General features: G+C 41.2%; 1 protein-coding gene across 2 annotated transcripts in view; it reads left to right on the forward strand.

Moving 5' to 3' along the window:
- The window catches only part of clip1b (CAP-GLY domain containing linker protein 1b), a 33,877-nt gene that overhangs the window by 245 nt on the left and 12,166 nt on the right, over positions 1–21,466 (forward strand). Inside the window, exons 2-16 of one of the 2 annotated variants that reach the window (XM_041960445.1) lie at positions 2,979–3,170; positions 3,403–3,783; positions 3,898–4,031; positions 4,278–4,402; positions 4,535–4,736; positions 6,099–6,296; positions 6,657–6,760; positions 6,908–6,968; positions 7,792–7,896; positions 9,816–9,977; positions 10,296–10,391; positions 12,160–12,217; positions 12,302–12,387; positions 15,617–15,691; positions 20,876–20,982. In XM_041960445.1, coding sequence (XP_041816379.1) covers positions 3,062–3,170; positions 3,403–3,783; positions 3,898–4,031; positions 4,278–4,402; positions 4,535–4,736; positions 6,099–6,296; positions 6,657–6,760; positions 6,908–6,968; positions 7,792–7,896; positions 9,816–9,977; positions 10,296–10,391; positions 12,160–12,217; positions 12,302–12,387; positions 15,617–15,691; positions 20,876–20,982 — 2,003 coding nt within the window. In that variant the 5' untranslated portion in view covers positions 2,979–3,061. The remainder of the gene's footprint in view (positions 1–2,978; positions 3,171–3,402; positions 3,784–3,897; positions 4,032–4,277; positions 4,403–4,534; positions 4,737–6,098; positions 6,297–6,656; positions 6,761–6,907; positions 6,969–7,791; positions 7,897–9,815; positions 9,978–10,295; positions 10,392–12,159; positions 12,218–12,301; positions 12,388–15,616; positions 15,692–20,875; positions 20,983–21,466) is intronic. The other variant, XM_041960446.1, reaches the window with a different exon arrangement.

The raw sequence follows: 21,466 nt of genomic DNA on the forward strand, positions 1-21,466 counted from the left end.
GCGCATTCCAGCAGGGCTGAGGCTCTGGCTATCAGGACACAAAACATGACATCATGGAACAAGTTGAAGCACTGGTCAGCAATATGTTTGATCAAGTTAAGCTGGCATTGTGTAATTTAATGTGTAGAATGCTGAGAAAGTGTAGTGGCGGTTTACACCCAAGTTCTTAGCACCGGAGATGCAGCAAGAAGGAGCCCAGCCCAGACACAAACGCCACGGGCCAGTCTCATCTGTTTGTCGCGTAGCGCAACAAAAATACTTAACAAATTTATGGTTGATATATTTAGAGCTCAACAGACTGTTTGAGGCTAAAGCCAAACAAGTGGTGGTCTGAGATGCAACCAGCGACTGTGGCGCCGCAGGATGAGATTTGACAGCTCGAGGTGTGCTTGTTGTTTTGGTCTGGCAGCACCGGTTGGGCGGGGGGAGCAGCGTTGAGGTAATGTCATCGGCAAACAAGGCTTCTCCTGTTACCTGCCATGGCATGGGATGAGCCTGAAGCATGCACCCTTTCTTCTATGTTGCCATAAACATAACTTGCGCATAAAAGATAGACATTAAATCAATCTTCTCTAGTCAAATCAAAATAAAACATCATTTTATTGGCTGGAAATACATTTTCAGCCACACTTTACTGTTCAGCCCCGACAACACTGGTGGTTCCTCAAGCTTGTAGACACCATGGCCGGTAAAATGTGCTAGACCATGGGGCAGAAATTAGCTGTGGGTTATTAACATTACATTTGAATCATTGATAAGATGAACTGCTATCATAGAAAAACTCTGGAGAGTCATTGGAGAACACGTTCCTGTTTGTTTTGAATGTTTTGTTACTTGTTTATATTACTTGTGTGAAATGTAATTTAATTTATCACGTTTGTTTGCACTAGTTTGTGACTTAGTTAGGATTAACTTTGTTCTCATTTGATGCAGTGGTGTTAGGAGAGACAAGTAAGTGTTTTAAAGAGTACCTGCTGTCGGGGCATAGACAAAGTTCACACACCTATGCCTTATCTGAGAGGAGAACTTCACAATTCCATATATCAAACTGTGGTCAGGGTTGGGGAGTACGACGGCATATGTGAAAAGTTGTATAAAACCTTCTGTGGCTTCAGGAACAACTTGATGACGTGTCACTTGAGTCGGCGTCTGCTGGGCCTGAACACTGCTAGTTTAGAAATGAAAAGAATCTGGGGGTGTGGACGAAGGAAGTGAGCTAGCAGACCTCTGTAGCCTGCTCCTCGTCTTTGCTGAAGGCTAAGTCGGGCTGCGTTGTGGGTAATATTTGTACATATATTTGTACATTTTGTGCAATATTACATTTTTTTTACTGTTTTGTATATTTTATTCTTCTGTGCAATAGTGTTAACACTATTTATTATTATTATTCTGAAGGCAGCATACATTTTTTTCCACAGTTATTGGAAAAAATACATATTTTCTATATATTTTTCTACATTTTTTTTCTTTTATATGTCAGAATTTCATTTTGCTTGTATAATATTTACATATATATAGTCCACTTTTATTTTGTATTTCGTTTTTTGAAATTTCTCAATCTCTGCTGCTGTTTTATTTCAACTGCTACTACATGCTGCTGTAATGCCCAAATTTCTCCGGCTGGGGATAAATAAAGTTTTATCTTATCTTATATAGGTGCCAGGTTTTGACAAGGATTAAAAGAGACGTTATCTCTGGTTCTGCTGCCTTTTTGAAGCTTTCAATATGGGTCTGAGGATGTTATTGGATGATAAATAGGTGTAGTACTCTTACGTGCAGAGCGTGATCTGTTGAAAATAGCCTTTACTTTGTGAAACATAATGTCTGTCTTGACGTGGTTGCACTCAGAGTGAGTCATCTGGTTTAGCGTGGTGAGGCTGCTGACCAACACCTACAAGACCTGCTGGAAAAAAACAGCTGATTGTCCGGAGAATGTCTTACTTTAGTGTCTGAGGTGGGAAATCAGCATCCTTTTATTTCATAAAGGCAAAGGCATTTGTCTCTTACGGCACCAGAATACAGTCTTTGCACATGACTCAGGGTCAGCTGGATTCGCATTTATTACATGAGTGGAAACAAGTAGCTTGGTAATAAACAGTGGGTTGTGACATACAGGCGGAGGTGTTGAGGACGGTCTGGAGAGAGTTATTGTATCAGAGTTCAATGTTCGGAGGCCTCGCTCAGGCGCAGCAGCTCTCACAGAGATACTATTGTAGTTATGGGTGGAGTAGTAGTGGAGCCTGTAAAAAGTTCTCATTCCTTTGCATTGGAAGTTTTCATATTTTATTCTTTTACAACACTGAATCAGTGTCATCTCGGTTACATAACTGTGACTCATTGCACTCAGGTTTAAACCATAAACTATCTCACACCTTCAGCTGATACAAAACAGCTGCTTGACTTCATCAAAAACAGCCCAGTTTTAGGCTCTCCTCACTGGTTACCAGTAAGTTTTAGGATTGATTCAACCATGTAAAGCACTTTGTGACTTTCTTTTGAAAAGTGCTGTGTCAAGTTATTATTATTATTGAAGTCGATTTTTATTTATCGATTTGTTGGTTGACAGAAAAGGAATTAGCAGCTGTTTTGATAGATTAATCGTTTATTTTTAAAGCAAAGGTGCTTTAAATTCTCTGGTATCAGCCTCTCTGTTTTGTATCTTTGTAAACTGAATGTCTTTGGGTTTTGGACTGTAGGTCAGACAAAACAGATGTCTGAACTTTTGGACACTGTGATGGACGTTCTTCACTATTTACAGACATTTTATAGACCAAATTATTGATGGATTAATCAGGAAAATAATAAGCAGATTACTCGATAATGAAAATAATCACTAATTGCAGCCCTTAAGAAGATCAGCTCACAGACACTTGTCTGAAAGGTGACCCAATCACAATTGAGAGTCGACTACTAACCAGTGACAGAAACAATCACATGTTCTATATTTCAATTGATTCACATTTTCTTTGGCTTTCCAGCTCTCCTCCATCTCACTGGGACTTTGAGGGGTGGTGGGGAAGGCCTCGTCCCCCACCTCGATCAGGCCAGGTCCCACCTACCCATGGACAAACAAGGAGCCATGAGTACACCAGGCAAGGTCAGCGGGCTCAAACCCCCCAGTAAAATAGTCCGTCCAGCTGGGGCGCCATCAAAGACATCTCCATCCTCTGGTAAGAAATTATTGAAATCACTTACTAAATCATATATTTCAGCAAGTATTTAGATGAATAATGTAGTTTACATTAGCTAAGGTGATTTCATGCTCTGAGGAATCATTAAAGCCGTTCTAAACCACAGCAGGCTTCTGATTACAAAATCCGTCCACCGACTTGTATGATGTTAAAGAGAAGTGATGGTCAAAAGGAGTGAATAGAGGTTAATAAGGCATGAATGTGATTGCAGGTGCTCCAAAGCCAGTTCCTCCTGAGAAGTCCCCTGGCACTGTGACCTCCCCAACCCAGGAGGGAAGTCCAGACTTTCAGATCGGAGACAGGGTCTGGGTCAATGGTAACAAGCCCGGCTACGTGCAGTTCATTGGGGGCACGCAGTTCGCTCCGGGGCAGTGGGCAGGCATTGTGCTGGATGAGCCTATCGGGAAGAACGACGGGTCTGTGGCAGGGGTCCGGTACTTCCAGTGTGAGGATGGGAAGGGGATATTCACGCGGCCTTCAAAGCTTTCCAAGACTGCGCTGCCAGAGAAGGAGGCAAACGGGAGGCAGGGCAGTCCAGCACCTGGAGCCTCAGCAACAAGCGAGTCTGCGCCTGCTGGCACTACCTCAACGGGTAACAGTGAAAATACGGAAAACATGTATGCTGGGATGTTTCTCAGGGAAGCAAAGGCAGTGTTGATTGCTAGATCTCAAATCAGAATACTAAAAAAAGGTTTCCTCTTTTCAGCTCAGGGCATCGGCATAAAGACGAGTGCTGCACTCAACCGAAAGCTCACGTCCAGCGAGTCGGTGTCCAACCTGTCAGACACAGAATCCATGAAGAAGAGCAAGAGGGAGCTGAGGCTGGGAGACCGCGTGCTGGTGAGAAGCTCCACAGTGTTTGAACCCACCACAACAGCTTTAGAGCAGCAAATCATTAATGTACTGTCATGTTTTTGTGTAATCATGCTTCTCTAGGCTGCAAACTTGGGGATGCATTCGTTTGTGTTTCTTTGATACTTGTACAGATTTGGAGCATTGGACTGTTTGGAGAGAGCAAAGATATTAATTGTAAATAGAGAAAAAAGAACAAATCTGAATAATTTTTGTAATTTTTGTTGTGTGTAGGTTGGTGGTACGAAGGCAGGAGTGGTGCGGTTTCTGGGAGAAACTGACTTTGCCAAGGGAGACTGGTGTGGAGTGGAACTAGATGAACCACTTGGCAAGAATGATGGTGCTGTAGCAGGGACCAGGTAAAGACCACTGACAAAGGATGAGTGTATAATATCGGTTTAAATAACATCAGTCACACAGGAACCTGCTCCTAAACCAGCTGTCAGTGGATTTGCTTAGGTTTCAGTTTGTGCAACCTCTTTTTCTGTCAGATACTTTCAGTGCATGCCCAGGTATGGTCTGTTTGCTCCGGTCCACAAGGTGACACGCATTGGCTTCCCCTGCACCACACCTACCAAGGCCAAGAGCTCACGGAGGAAGTCTGGCCTGAAGAGGAGCCCGAGTGCTTCCTCCATCAGCTCCCTCAGCTCCGCCACCTCCTCGATCAGTGGCAAACCCAGCCGAGCAGGACTGGTAAGAGTCACGCTATGCTGTCATCCAACACCATGTGGCTGTGTGCTCGCTGCTCATGCAACACATCTGTTTTGTTGTTTTTGTTGGGATGTGTTTTGAGGGAGTCTCTTCAAATTTGACACAAATTTCTTCAAATTCAAGAATGAACTGATTAGATTTTGGTGGTCGAAGGTCACTGTGACCACACGCAGCATAACTCAAGAATTCATATGCCAATTAGGACAAAATTTCACACAAATGTCTCACAGGATAAAATGATGAATTTTATATCCAAAAGGTCAAAGGTTAACTTCACTGTGACATTATAATGTTGTGCAGAAACACTTTTCTGGCCTTTATTGAACAGCATAACTCAGCATAACTCATCAACAGAAGGCAGATTGTGACCATATTTCACATTTGGTCAGACGCTGACTTGGTGACTCTAATCTTGGCCGTGCACCTTGAAACTGTGCTGATTGTTTAGATTTTCTGTGCTGATGGGTTGAAGATGTGTGTGAAGCATCCACCTTAAAAACAAAAATAGTCTCTAAATGAAGACAGCATGTTTCTCTCTGGATATTATTAATTGGAGTCATACAATAGTCAATATAGCGATAACTTCCATTTCGCCCAAAAATGTAACCTGACTGGCTGGTGGAGGTATACCACAGTGAGGTCGTTATTCTAGTTAATCTGTGATTTGCAGTAGATTCTCTTTTTACCCCAAAAGTTCTTAAATCAAAAGTTTTGTCCATCAGTTTGCCTGACCCTTCATGACTGATCACAGACTACGTGACACATTGCAGTTCTGTCTCCTAGAATTTACCTTTATAAACTACTAATTTGCAACAGTAAATATATCTTTATAGAGAGAGAACGCAAAACTACCTGAATTATATTTTTGATCAACATGATAAGGAAATATTTTAAATAAACATGTTTGTCAAGTCATAAAATGTTCAGGCCGAGCGCACCTGTAAAACTCCCAGTGACAACATTTAATGAGTTTTCCAGTCCGCTCTTAATGATACAACATCTGCTTCTGCAACTTTTTCTTGAAATGTATCAGGAAAAAACAAACTAGTAGCTTAGAAAAGGAGACAGGGTTTCACACCTTGGCCTCAATGCGTTGGTTGCAAATCAGTGTCCAAGCAAATTATCTTGTTTTGAATTGAATGATTTTTGTTGGTAGCTTCTCCATAGTGTGACTCAATGTTAAATCAGATTTAGTTATTTTTTTGGCACCTTAACCTCATTCTGTTGTTTCATATTTTGCCCCCACAGACCTCTGACACAATTTAAACAATATTTGTGATAGTATGTAAAAACAGTAACAGATAACCTGCAAAATGTCCAAATTTCTCACCGTATCTCCTCCAGCTGACGGAGACATCTGCTCGGTACGCTCGTAAGATTTCCGGCACCACAGCGCTGCAGGAGGCTCTGAAGGAGAAGCAGCAGCACATCGAGCAGCTGCTGGCAGAGCGAGACCTGGAGAGATGTGAGGTGGCAAAGGCGACCAGCCATGCCGGGGAGGTGCAGCAGGAGCTGACTCTGCTGAGGAAAGGACGGGATCAGGTCTGATATATGCACACATGGATGTTATCTGCAGTCAAACAAGAACACAGGCAAAAACATTTAGAAATATTTTAAACTGGTTCTGATGGGCTGTCCCATGCACACAGTCATCATCCCTCTTGTTTGTGGTTGCTTAAGACTGAGAAAGTTCAAGAGGCAGCTCTTTCAGTCTCTTGTTAGTTCCTCCTTTTGAAAGTGCAGCACATTAATCCCTCAGTTAGCTCCTCTTTTGTGGCTGGCGGGGTAAAGAGCATCAGCACCATGCACCCTTGACCTCTGCCCCATTTTCGCCTTAAATCCTGTATCTGAGGCGATGATAACTACTGTTTTCACTACTATTGTTACACCTGCGTGTTGTAGTATGCAGTGGAGATGGAAGCGAAGTTGGATCAGCTGCGTTCGCTGGTGGAGGCAGCAGATCGAGACAAGGTGGAGCTGCTCAACCAGCTGGAGGAGGAGAAGAGGTGGGTGGTCTGACTTCACCTGTGGCCTGCACATGATGCTGTTCATGGTTACCATTAAAGTCAGGGGTGAGAGGTCTGAAAAGGGTGTCTAATATATCCTGTAAAGATGCTCTTTGAGGAAATGTTATTATTGTTCCTGTTTGACAGAAAAGTGGAGGATCTGCAGTTTCGCGTGGAAGAAGCCTGCATCACCAAAGGAGACCTGGAGGTAACTTGTGGTTATATAAACCAGTTCTTAATTAAACATATTCTCTCTCTCACTCAAGCTATAAATGTCCCACCTGTCAGACTGATGCTTTCTTTATGAAATTCATGTGTGAATTATTGACAAACTAGGTGATGGTAGGTATGATATATTTTGTTAAATACCACATTAAGTAAGTGCTAAGCTAACTTTCATTACATTGCATTGCATTTTTCTCTAAAAATAAGAGCTGGCGATTAAATCAATTATTCTTTCTAAGGTTTCCTGCACTCTTTTAATCATTCATTTGCTTTCTTGTTCAGACACATCTTTCTTCCTCCTCCTTTTATTTATTCATTCATGCTTAATTCATTCGCCCTTCCTCTCAGATTTTTCCACCCTTCTGCTGCTCTTTGAATTACCATCCTCTTGTCATCTTTTCATCCACATGCCTGTTCTTGAAATCTGTTTTTGTCTTGCCTCGCCTTCAATCTACTTGTACGCTTTCATCTGCCTCTCTTGTCTGCATCCTCTTCACTCTTCAGAGGAATTACTGCCTGAATTAGTCTCCTTCAACTACTGAAATACAAGCAAACAAATGGCAATAGAAGAGGAAGAAAAGTATCTGAGAGTCAGAAAGAGATGATTGAAGTAATTACCTCGCAGAATGAGCAAATAACAATCTCTTCCTTTGTTAGCGACCAACTGATGTGATTGAAATGCTGGAAACCATCAGTGCTTTCTGACTTACTGGCCTTCTTGTCTTCTTTCTGTTTGTGGCACAAAGCTGGCATGTCAGTGTTGCATTGGTGTTTGTTCTTCTCTTCCTGCTCTCTCTTACTAACAGACGCAGACCAGACTGGAGCATGCCCACATAAAGGAGCTTGAGCAGAGCCTGCTCTTTGAAAAGACCAAAGCTGAAAAACTCCAGAGGGATTTAGAGGACACTAGGGTAATGCTGGCAGTCCCAGTCCCACAGCAGGACTGAGTGATGTGCTTTTCCCCAACAGGTTTAATCATGATGCACAGAATGTATTGAAGGAAACACAGCGTGCAAACGTTATGCGAATTGTCAGATTTATCACAAGTTTCTTCCTTCATGGCCCAGTCCATGATCAGCGCTGACATATGTAGGCACATTAACGTCTCACTGGCCTTGAGCTTCTCTGATAACCAGGTCTGTCATACTCAAAGTTATGCATGTGTGCATGAAAGTTTTTTTTTTTAAGACAGAGTTTGGAAATGCCTGTGCTTTTGACAATGTCGGCCTTCATTTTTCTTCTTCACAAATCCCATGAAAAGTCCAAAACCAACAATGTTATAGCCCGTCTTTTGATACTTTCCAACTTCCCTACCCTGTGCAGTGAGGGCCCATTGGTTCCGCCTGGACGTGAAACTGTTGGTCTCTGTAGTTTTTAGCAAATGTTACTCAAACAAGGGCAAAAGAGCATTTGTTGGGGACTATTTTCAGTAGTGGATTAATCCACACTTGGTGCTCCAGTGAGTATTTACTGCAGCAGGAGATGAAGGAATGATGGAACATGTCTTCCAAACCAACAGTGTGGCTCGCTGGTCTGTTTTTGAGAGTTTCTGGACTGTCATGCAGCTCTATGGCACAGAGAAAGAACGTATATCAGACTGTGACACACAGATAATTGTCAGTAGATACAGTTATTGCTGATTTTGATCTTTTCATGGGATTTGTTGACAGTAAGAAAAATGTACAACACCATCCTTTCCCCTTTAACCAGAAGGTCTAAGCTTTGACCTGTTTGATGAGTCAAAGTCTCCTGCAGTAAGAGGGTGAATCACTACTTCCAGATTCTCTGTTGGTGGTTGAAACGGTGCTCCAGTCCTCCTGACGAGTCAGTTGTATTCAGCCACAATAAGTCTTGATTAATTTACTGAGGATGTTACTGAAGGTTTTATTCAATAGAAAACTGTTGAAATGTTTGTTCTTGTCAGTTTTACTTGTCCAGTTTCTGTGTAGATACAGTCATGCTCCTTTAATGTGTTGTTTATTGTATTATACTGAAATGTTGCTGAGTCTTAGATAAATAGTTTTATCCTAGTAAAGAGAAGGAGACTCTTTTCATTTACTTGAACAAACTTTAGCAGTGACTCTTGTTTGACAAACAAAAACTTCAATTCTTTGTCACGTTGTGAAGGATCAAGCACAGGAACTTCTTTTTTGGAGTGTGTTCTCTTAAATGTTAGCGATCTAATTTTGACTGAGTTCTGTGGGATAACAGGGAATAAAATTAATAACTGTTGGTAAATGTAAAATTACTCATATATAAGGTAAGATTTGAATATGAAAGAGATGTATGAGAAAATAAAATGAGTAAAGTAGTTAATGTCAATTTTTAGGGCTGAAACAGTCTAGTCATTGATTTTGGTATTGAATAGCTCTTTTGAGTCATTTATCAAGCTAAAATGCCAAACTAGTTGCAGCTTCATTAATTGACAATTTTCGGCTTTTCTCTTTTTAATAAATTTGCAAATTAAATATCTTTTGGTTTTGAAGTTAGCTAAACAAAACAAAAACATTTGACAGCCATTTTTCACTAGTTTCTGATATTTTATAGGCAAAACAATTGATTAAAAATAATCTATAATGAAAATAATTGTTAGTTGCTGCCGTACAACATTCGCATACAGTGTTTTGACATTATTTTGCATATTAAATTAACTTTACAGTAATTAAAATTCTACTAATTGCAAGTTATTTAAGCTTAAATCCCACACATAGAGCCCAATAAATTTGCTTCACACTATACAACCCGGGTCTGTTTCCACTGCTGCGGTCGTCTGTCACCTCTCCTGTCTCCTCTTTGTCTTCATGCCTCCTTTCTACATGTTCTGCTGTAGGTGGCCACGGTGTCTGAGCGCTCCAGGATCATGGAGCTGGAGAGGGAGGTGGCAGACCTCCAGCTCAGGCTCCGGGCGTCGCAGCAGAAGGAGGATGCCGTGTCTCTGTCCCAGCAGCAGATCAGCAGCCTGAAGGCCCAGGCACAGTCTCAGGAGAAAAAGGTTTGTCGAGAGCATCAGAGAATTTCCAGCGCTGGAGTTGTGTTCAGCTACGCCCGGGCAGCAGCTGCATGATACTCTCTGCTTGTAAAATGGATTATTCATTATCATCACATACTTTATGGCACCATGTAAAACTGAATGAACTGCGAAGAATAGGCGTAATTTCAGTTTATAGTCCTCCTTTTAGCCCCTAATATAAACAAGCATGTGTCCTTTTTATGTGTGGTTTGTTGAAGCCACTGCGATGATGCATAATTTATGGCTCTACTCAGATGTACATGTGTACACCGTGCGTTCTATACTGTGTGTCCTCAACAGATCAGTGAGCTGAGCGTCGACGTGGAGAGCAAACAGAAAGAGCTTCAGTCTGTACAGCAGGATAAGAGCTCTCTGGAACAGCAGCTAGGCAGCCTGGTAAGAAAGGAAGGAGCTCTGCACATAATAATCACAAATAACCAGGAAAGAGAAGAGAAGCGAGAGAGAGCTCCTTTCAGACATGGAACCTCTCACATTTCTGCCCTCAACCATCTGTTAAAGTTCAGGATTTTGGGCTTTTAAACCAGACCTTGTGACCTACAGTAACTGTGATGGCAGCTTTCTGAAAAAGCACCTGCAGTCTTACTCTGTTGTACCTAAAACACTTCAACACAGCAACAAGTCTTAACTGACTGTCTGCTAAGCCCTGCCCCCTGTACTGACCCCTGTCAAATGTTTTTTCCACTTAGATCTTTATTGGCACAGTAATCAATGACAGCAACAAAAGAAGACCACATAACAACAACAACAACAAAAATCATGTCTTTCCATCATTCATACGTCCTGCTGATGGATTTATTTGCAGCTCTGTTCCAGTCAGTTTTTCCATTTAGAAGATTTCTTCAGTGATCAGTAGCCATTGGTCCTTTGTCAGTAGCCTACCGTCCCTCAGTTCCTTGTAATTGTCTTTTTACTTGCTAATAACAGTATATTGACAAGATGTGTGTCGCTTCCCGTCACATTTTGTTCAGAGAAACTATGAAGATGAAACAACTTCAGGGACCTTACATCCTGTCATTTCTTGTAACACTTTACAAACCATTTTTTAAAACCAGTTATTTTCTGACATTTCCAAAAATCGTGTGGATACACACATTAATGGTGGAAGACTTATCGAAGGTCTTTGTAGTTCTTAGAATCAGTGGGTGCTTGATTTCACAGAAGTGATCATTGACAAGTGCCTGTTTAATCAGAGCTGTAGCTAGCGAGCTAATGAAGCTAACACCGGCTCCATGAGTTGGCTGTAAAGAATCTTAATGTTTCCTGCTGACTCGTTTTAAAGGGAGAATCTTGTAAAAGCTGACTTAAATATGCACTAAATGGTCTCATACATGACATCTAAAAACCCTGAAGCTGCATGTGAACAGAAGCTTTCAGTCAAGGTTGGGGTCTTAGGTGGACAGGGATTGAACCCAAATGCAGACATGAGGGAGGCCTGGTGCAATCTAACGGATTTATTAACTAAAATAATGAAAAAACAGGTAGGCAGGCTAATCTAACAAAAAGTAGAACGTCCCCAGAAGTTAACAAAAAAAAAAAAAATCCATCTACACTGGAGAGTAATCACACTTACTTACAGGCTTGACACAGGGAAACAGAGACAACGACCTGACCAAGACTGAGAGGGCAAACACGGACTTAAATACACAGGGAGGAACAACTAATGAGACACAGGTGACACAAATCTAACAGTCAGTGAAGCAAAAGATGAGACTTAAGGTGAACCTTCGACATAAAACAGGAAGTGACAAAACCAGACCATGACACTTTATGCACATTTTCCAGCAACGTGCAGCTGAATCAGGTGCAAACTTCAGAAGACTGTAATTGACTTTTTTAATTGTTTTGGCTCTTGAAATGTTAGTAATGTTTAAACATGAGGCCGATGTGTAAACTAGCCTTACTTTTCCGTAATGAAGTGCATGTCTGCGGGGATCGAGTCTGTAACTGTAGATTTGTTTATTTTTGCACCGTGACGTGTTTTGCTCGTGGGCATCGTGAAAATGGCCTCATTAAGAGAAGAAGTTTATCCTCGAACCTCGCATGTTTCCTGGCCCCGGTCATTCTTCTCTGGTTAGCTCAAGGTGCAAGAATGTTGCTATGTAAGCGATTAGCTCGTAGTCAAGCCCATGTTTCTCCATTTCAGAGACAGCAGCTCGAGATAGGGGAGGAGGAGAGAAGGAAGACAGCAAAGACCATGCAAGGTAAACATATCACATGCATCTCGACTGCATTTGATCTCTTTGTGTGAAGGTGGTTGTTATGGTGGATGATCTGTTTCCTGTCAGGATTGGAGCACAGTGTGGAGCAGTCAAAGAAAGACTACCAGACGCTGAAGGAGGAGAGTCAGTGCAGAGAGAAGGAGCTGACACAGGTACGTTCACATGTGTAGTGTACATATACTCTAATGCTGTACGCAAGTATTTTCATTTTTTGTGACTTTATACTTTTTACTCCACCTCATTTATCTGACTGATGTAGTAACAGATTAAGTTTTAGCTTTTGTGTGTGTGTGTGTTTGTCCATCTCTTGGACATTACTGTGTGGTGATAAATATTTGTAACGCCACTCACCCATAGCCTGGGGAGGGAAGGGGGAGGTATGAGGGTGTTAGCCAACGGCTGCTTACTTACACTTTAAGCAGACACACAGCAGCATGATCATGCATTTGGAGTCGCGTTTGTGCTTCCTGATGAATTTAAACTAGTATTCAGTCTCTTTTAGCATCGTTTTTGGTCTCCAGAAACTCCTGTGGGAAATATCTGGCTCTTTAGCAGTTAAATGCTCCTCTGTGTTCCCCAGCTAGCCTCAACCTGTGTCAGCTGTTTGCTGCTGAGCATGTAGTGAACAGCGTTTTTTGTTGGGGTTTTTTTTGCAGCTTTTTCTCTGAAACTAACTACCTGCTGCAGCTGAAAACAGCATTACATGTCAACCTCATGTAAACGGTCTCCTTATTGTTGTCTACACGCTGCACACAAAAGAGCCCGAACAGAGCTGAAATCACGGCTCTGACCGCTGCTAACAGTCGGCTAACATTTGCGGACGATGAATCAGTGTGACGGCATTTGCTGATTCTCACCAGGATAGCTCAGTCTGCTTCTGGCTGTTAACAGATTTCAACAAATTATTTGTGGTCTTCTTGGAGGGGAAATGCTGAAAACGTGACAACTCCATAGTTAAAAAAGTTGAGGGTCTTTCAAGTTGCATTTCCTTTAATATTCCTTCCTTATGTAACCGACCTTTCCAGTGTGGTTTCATTCAGACTTAGCAAAGCTCCCGCTCTGAAGCTGACTGTGGCTTCGGGCTAATTTGATGTTGTTAAAACATTACTAACACACACATGCACACATTACTTTCATTCCCTTTGTGGGTTTGATAAGTCTCTGCACCAGTCTTCTTCTTTTATTTGGCCGTTTATTCGGGAGTCGGTCAGCTGTGGCTGCTTCTCTTCAAGATTTGTTCAAGTTTAAAGTCAAACTTTTGCCACAATCAGGACCTGCCTGAAAACCAGTTTGTACAATCATCCATAAATCAGAGGAGCTTTTAATTAACATGAACATTTTTAAACAAAATATATTTATTTAGTTAATCTTTATTTAACCACGAAGACGATGAGATTAAAATCTCTTTTTCGAGGGAGACCTGGCAAAGATAGCACACCTTTAGAAAGTATAGAAATGATGAAATCGATCATGTCAAGAACAGATAAGGGACAGCTGAAAAAAAAGAAGACATGGAACAACACATACATAACAGAAAATTCATCTTAGGAATAGGAGTTGCACTCTTAGGGAGACAAAACCATGAAGCTGTAGTGTGTTCTGAAGGTTATGAAGTGACCAGAGCGCAGAATAGGACAAAGTTGTTAAGAATGGACTCTGCAGCAGAAAGAGTGCAGGTCAGCGTAAACTAAATGGGTCAGAAATAAAAATGGCTGATGTTGTTTGCAGTAAACATTCTGTACCGTTAAAGCTCTGTTGTGTAGGATATTCATAGTTATGTTCTCATTCTTGTACAATCACCTGAAAATAAGGATCGTTGAGTTTGCGTTACCTTAGAATGAGCTCTTTATGTCTGCAGAGGGAGCCCAGAGCGGACAAACCCCACACTGACTCCAGAGAGCGCCTTTTGTCTTTTTATGTTACCTGAAGGCCATCATAGTTTCTCCTACAGTCTTATAAAGGGAGGGGAAGGGTTGTTCAGTTGGTTGCAGTCTGCAACCCAACCACTAGATGCCACTAAATCCTGCACACTGATCCTTTAAATACTGTTGCCAAATGTTTCCTGCCTTTAATACTTACTGGTACGTAGGTGCCTCCTTTGTACCTTGTTCAGTGGTGTGTTTGAAGCTACAGAAACACTCTGCCCATTTAATATTTATGCACTTGTGTTTCTACTTGTCACTGTTTTTGCACATGTGTGAGCAGTAGTTGTATGAATGCAGTGGTAAACAGTAGGAAGAGTGGAATTTCAGGTTACAGTTCGCAAGAGAGGATTTTGTTCTCTTTCCCCCAAGTCAGAGCTTTCATACTTCCTGCTCTCGCTTCATGGAGCTTGTTACGAATGGATTTAAAAGTGAAACAGCTGAACAAGCTTGAGGCTGTCTCAGTAAAGAGCTGTCTTTCCTTTTTCAGCCAGGATTTTTAGTGACCTCTGATCTCTCCAGTCTATTAATGGAATGCTTGTCTTCAAGTGCTAACGTCCGTTTTCACTTGAGCTTTAACTTGAGAGTGATTTTGATGTTTTGTGCCTTCGTACAAAGCATCAAAAACATTATATTTTTATATGAACAATGGATCAAATTACAATGTGAAATGGGACTCATGTAGTAACAAACCCACAGAGATCACCCGACTCTGCAGTTCCCCTCTATAGATCGTTTTAGCATATTTCAACTTGGCTTTACACCCCACAGCTTCACTGTTTTGATTTATTCTCACTGCTCTCATTGTATTGTTGTAGTATTGTTTCCAGCAGCAGCAGGCTGTTGTCTTCAGAGAAAAAGCTGTATAAAACCGCTGTCCACCACCTGCTCAGCAGCAAACAGCAGACGGACACAGTTAGAGACTAGCTGGTGAACATAGTGGAGCATTTAGCAGCTGAAGAGGCAGATATTTCCCTCAGGAGTTGGTAGAGACCAAAAACAGAGGTAAAAGAGAGAGCATTCATCAGGTGCACACAAGTACGACTCAAATGAATGATAATGTTGCTGTCTGTCTTCCAGATGTGTAAACAACTGTTGCTAACAATTTTGTATTATTAACTTTTGTTAACATATCACAGTTGTGTTTACAGTTTGTTCCTGGTGTCCCCAGGGGGCAAAAAATCAGTTAATACAGCTTCAACTGGGAGGATTTTGTAGATTCATTTATTTACCATTTGCAGCAGAGTTACTGTCAGAACAGGGAACAACACAGTGCACAACATACTGACGTAATCCCAAAAACAGATGCATTCTAGTATAAGAAGCCAGATGATATCAGAGAGGACATGCGCGAATGATTTCTTACGCTTTGTTTTTTGTCATCAGTAGAGAAGTATTTTACATTCATACATATAGTACCATACCATGTGGAGTTAAATGTTATCATTATGTTTTCCAGGCTACTGAAAAGGCAGAGAGTTCGGCGCAGTTGCTGGAGCAGCTGACCAATGAGAAGAAGACGCTGGAGACTCAGGTGAGCAGAAAACATGCGAGGTAATATTCAGCTACAGAACAAGGCTGTAAATACCCACTGTCACTGAAGTAACCATGTTCCCGTTTATTTTGTACGTTCTTCTTCTCCTCCTTCATAACAATTGACCATTCGCTAACCCCGCCCCCCTCAGTTACTGTTGCTATGCCAGTCAATCTTTCCACTTCCACACAGCACTTAGTTTCCAGTTCACTGTGATAAATTAAAAAATTCAGGATTATTTTTCCAACAGTTTCAGAAGTAAACAAAAAGTGACAACTGTGGTGGCAGATTTTATCACATGTATCTACCCAACAAGTTAAGCTAATGTTAGCTCCATGATTTGGATGAAAACTCCATCTCAGGTTCAGTTTTTAATGCTTCTAAGTGACTTGTGTTAAAACGATAATCCTGCAGAAGGAGTCTTAAGTATGCACTTGATGTCTTATGTATGTGTTATAGTGTTAAAAGTGTAGAGTTGGTACTTCAAGTATGATAAATGCAAAATCAGACATACCATTTGGCTGCTTTATCTGCATACTAGACAAGCAAGAGGTTAGATTTATGTTTTATTGTTCTCATTTTTAAACAGCGTGTTTCGCCATGACCTTCTTTTAGGATCAGGACTAACTGAGTTTTGCTGGAGTTGCTGGAGTGTAAACATCCTCAAATCCCGTAAAGAGGAGCTTAAACTGCGATATTGTATCATCGAGCACCAGCTCCCATACAGCGTGGACGTGTTAGTCATGAATGGGGCTATTTTTAACACAAACATAGTGTAGTGGACTCATGACATTCTCTTTGGCCTTGAAAGCAACTAGTTTAGCTGTTTGTCGCTTGTATTACTGCAGAAAAACAATGGTTAAACAGTTCCTTACACATTTGCTCTTGTGCTTTTGGTTTTAGAAAGATAAAAAAAACCTCTGTAGTATCTCTCTTACTACAGCCCCATGCACACTGCTTCAGCATGTGGAGAAATCCAGCTTCTGTGTTATTTGTGTGTCCACAGCACTGTAAAAAGGATTCATTTATGCACATAAGTTCAGCATTTGTAGCCCGGAGGGTTTTCATAGGTTTTCAGGATTCCAACACTGACTGCATGCAACTGTGCAAGTCCCAGTCATCGCATGTGAGCAGCCACGCATGAAATACTGTGGACCATCTCACTCTCTTTTATTCTCTCTTCCTGTCTCATCCCTCTCAGTCAGAGCGTCTCACCGCCGTCTGTAATCTTTTCATCAGTTCACGCGACTCCTCTAACTGCGATCCACCTGCAGCCGTTCATTCATTCTGCTGCTCTCTTCCTGCTCGCCTGCATTCATCTCCACTCTGTGAGATCACTCAGACTCCAGCTGCTGCGACCTCCAGATGGTGAAGTGGATCACAGATTAGAGATACAGACAGGATGTAAATTTGCTTTGTTTTTGGTCGTATCTATTTTAGTCATCCCAAGGCTTAGACCTTTTACAGGGACCACATTTCAGTGCAGCGACATAACTCACAGTACTCTGCATGCTATCCTTGGTCATTTAAGGTGATGATTTAAGGAGGAATATCTGAGAATATCAGAATTTAAATGATTTATTTTCCTGTTGGAGACTTTCAGGCAGAATACATTTGGAACCATTTTTGAAAGTGCAGGAGGATTTTTTCTGAGAGTATTTTTAAATAAGGAACAATATTCAGCATTAATGAGCACTTTAGCGCTACTAGTGGTAATATGTTAACACTTAATAAATGTTAATAACGCACAATAATGTTGAAGTACAGTTTTTATTATCTGCTTTTAAATGCTAAATACAGGGTTTAAATGTTAGTAATTTTGCATTCTATAGTTTAATAGTTATTGTGCAAATACGCACCAAATATGCTCCCAAAATAAATGTTTACTTTATAACTGCTGTTTGTGTTAATCCTACAGGCTTTTATATAGTAGTAAAGTAAAATACAGAAAATATACACTTTTGTCATTGAAGCTCATTATTATAGTTGTAATATCACAGAGGCATTACTGACAGGACAGGGCAAACGATAACACACAGTACTCAAAGGTACGAACAACAGACTGTTCATTATACTTTAAATATGCTTTAAGGAAACTGAAAGGATCAGCAGAACGAGAGCGTCATCAAAAATGAAAAACGTTTTCGCAGCTACAAAAGAGAGGAGGAATAAAGTCTCTGTGGAGCAGGACAGACACAAACACACGCTGTACAGCATTTATTTATTTATTATTTATTACATCTGCCTTCTCTCCGCTCAGCCATGCTGCTGTAGGTTGTGATGTAATACTGCACATGTCACTGTGTGTGTGTGTGTGTGTGTGTGTGTGTGTGTGTGTGTGTGTGTGTGTGTGTGTGTGTGTGTGTGGTGACGCCTGGCTGGATAGAACATTGCTTTAGTTAATGAACGGTTGACTTGAGATCCGCCTCTCTTGTCTCGTGCTGCCACACATCTGTTGGATGTCTGTTGGCTGTTCATGTAAAAGCAGGATTTTACTGTTGGAGTTGGTTGAGATGGAGCTCATTTTCAACTATTTTGTATCAGACTGCAACTAATGATTATATATTTTTTCCATTAATCGATTGATTGTGTGGTTTGTAAAAATTATGACAATAGTGAGAAATGTTGTCACAGTGAGGCCAAAGTGACGCCTTCACAATGTTAATGTATTCCAAACCTCAAAATTATTACAAATACATTAAAATTAATGAATTCATTTATTCATCGACTCATCGTTGCAGCTCTACTTGTAGAAACTGTTGGGTGGATTAGTTTATAACAAAACATCCTGTTTTATAAATTCTTCATATTTTTCTGTGCAGAAATCTTAATTTGCAAACCACCTAGAGATTAAAGATGTCAGATGAATGTAGTGAAGTACAAAAGTACAATATTTCTCTCTGAGATGTGCCTCAGATTTGTATTTAAGCATTGTACTCTTGTAGAGGCTTACAGTATTTGTGTCGATCAATCGTAAAAATAACTGACAGATGAATCGCTAATGAAGATAATTGCCACTTGCAGCAACACATCACTAAAACAGTATAGGAGATGATAAAATGAATGACTTGTTTTTATGAGACGTTGCAGGAATGTGTGCTGTGATTCATGTCAAACACTGTGAATGAAAGGTTCAGAGTGTGTGTGTGTGCGCGTGTGTGTGCATATGCTGCTGGAGAGTGAGGAGACAAGAGTGTGAGCAGCAGAAAGGTGGCGGGAAGAGGGAGGAGGGGGCTCTGGGAGGAGCCTGTTGGGGCTTACATAATGGAAGTGCTCAGCTTCTCTAACCTAACTGTGTGAGAGAGAGGGAGGCTGCTCAGGCGACGCGCTCTCCATTTCCCTCTCGCAGCCGTGCACGGCGGGGGACGAGAGCTGATGGTTTATTGATGCCCAACTTGTGTTGGTCTGCGCACACCGCTGTATCTGTTGTAGGTAGAAGGCGATTGCCGGCATAGCAACGACGCTGCTGTCATAGCAGGTGAACATAGGTTGAAATCCGGCAGTGGTGAGCTGTGCAGGTATGGACGTAGCTGCTCTGCATCAGGGTTACTCCAGTAACATCTACTCGCCTCACTACCAGGTAGAATTGTGTGTTTCTGTTTTCTCTTTTTCAAACTGAGAGGATAACCTCATCAGTGCAGCAGTCGTATGCCAACACAAGGAGGTTTTATTGTCACTGTTAGCAGGAAGAGGTGCTGCTGTTTCGTCTCTGATCGGCTCTCATGAATGATTGTTTTCCTTGCTGCTGATGTGAGATTTCGTGATGCAGCCTGCCTGTGATTCAGTGGATAGCCTGTGTGCATTCTGTATTTGTGTATGTGAGATAAAGTAGATAAATATTAGGATGCTGAAAAGTCAGAAACTTGTGTGAAGGCATCCAAAACACAGTTGATGACACACTTGACAATGTGTTAATGTGCCAACAGGAGCACGCTGCAGACGGCTCACTGTGTGCATCGTAACACATGAGCTTTTTTCTCTTTAATCTCAAGCCAGTTTCAGCAGAGCCATTGATTGAAAAGTCATACTTGTTAATTAATTATTGACTATTGCTATTTTAAAGCTGCACGTGTCTGAAACGCAGTTTCGCAAACGATTCATGAGATGCATTTTGGATCCCAGTTATCCGACTCGAATGAGAAACACAAAGTTTTCATGAGGTGAAGTTGGAGGATCTGACGTAGCTGGACCTTCTATTTTTAAATTCACATGGATTGAACGCATTCTGCTGTCTGCTGACTCATCACGAACATCAAGGCCTTACTAATGACCCAAAATTTCTCTTGTCTGAATGCAGCTTTTCGGGAATATGAAGTTAAATACATGTTTCTGGTGTTTAATAACGATTATCTGATTAATTGATTGGTGGGTTGTTTTTTTAATTACAGACAGTTGAGAGATGAAAGGAAAGGAGTGGAAGAGATGCAACAAAGGAGACGTTGTAGTTCGTGGTCAGAGTTTTAACCCCTAAGCTTTGGGTGTTGCCCCAATCAGCATCTATTTTGATAATTGATTAATTGTTTAATATATTTCTTTTTTACAGAAAATGCTGGATAACACTGATAAAATCAACAGATCCAGCTGTTTTACACTGCTGTTGTTAACAGGCTGTGTAAAGAGTAGTGCAAACCTTGACTAACCTTTTAATGGGGACACTTTGCTTGTTTGTTAGGATGTTATCTCTGATGTCCGTCATGAATAAAAGCGCATAAATTCACTCAGAAATCAGAAAAAAGACGCTGCAGAATCGTCACATTTTTAAGTTTTCTTCAGTTTTACAGTGATCCAGTAATGTATGTCTGTATGGTGGTGGTTACAGTGCTAACAGCTGATTCAGCAAACTCTTTAATGGATTGATGAGCTCTTGTACTCCTGATTGCTTTAATTTTTTCTGTTGTCATACTGCGGTAATTATTTCTGGGGTGTATTTGGAAAATTACCAACATATGTATAACATCTGATTGGATTACAGGATTAAAATCACTGACCAGCGCAGGTGGTCATCACACCTCCAATAGAGGAATAAATCCAGTCTGAGTGTTACAACATTTTATCTGTGAATATACTATTAAGATGAGCAAAAGAGAAAAATGATCCCTCCTGTAATGTCCTTTGCTGTTCTAATTAGGGTTTTATATATTCTTTATGACCCTCTTTCCTCCGTCTGTGTCTGTTTCTCTTCAGCTCGAGGCTTTGAAACAGCAGAACTCCAAATACCAGGAAGAACTCAGTCTGTCGAAGGAGCGAAGCAGCTCAGAAAACCAGCGAATCGGCGTCCTCTGCAAGGAAATGTGAGTACTGAGGATAACTAATGTGTTTTTTCCTGGCCTGGGTCTCCACTAAAAGTGACCCAGTCAGCCGGTTCATTAGACGGTGTGGTAAAGTTGTCCTGTGGGGTCTACAGTATGCTGATGATTAAAAATCCAGTCTGCTTTTCCAGCTGGAATTTAGCACAAAGAAAGGACTGTACAAGTGTGGCTCAACTTAATTGCTTTCAGTGATTTAAATATGTAAAACTGTCTGCTTTGGTCTAACACTGAATTGTCAAATGTGTTATTAAGGTGGCTCCATCTGTAACTCTCCAGAGAGATGCTTCCACTTGTAAATATGCTATAAATTGCTGTGTAAAGCCCATAATTAGCCAGAGGGTGCTATTATGTGATTATGCATATGATGGTGGAGTGGAGTACAATGCACAATAATAATAATAATCACAGGGAGAAAACCCCCTCGGGTATTATGGCTTCTATATAAACATTTCTAAACCATGAGTCC

This window comes from Chelmon rostratus, chromosome 19 (genome assembly GCF_017976325.1).
Source record: "Chelmon rostratus isolate fCheRos1 chromosome 19, fCheRos1.pri, whole genome shotgun sequence".
Taxonomy (NCBI): Eukaryota; Metazoa; Chordata; class Actinopteri; order Chaetodontiformes; family Chaetodontidae; genus Chelmon; species Chelmon rostratus.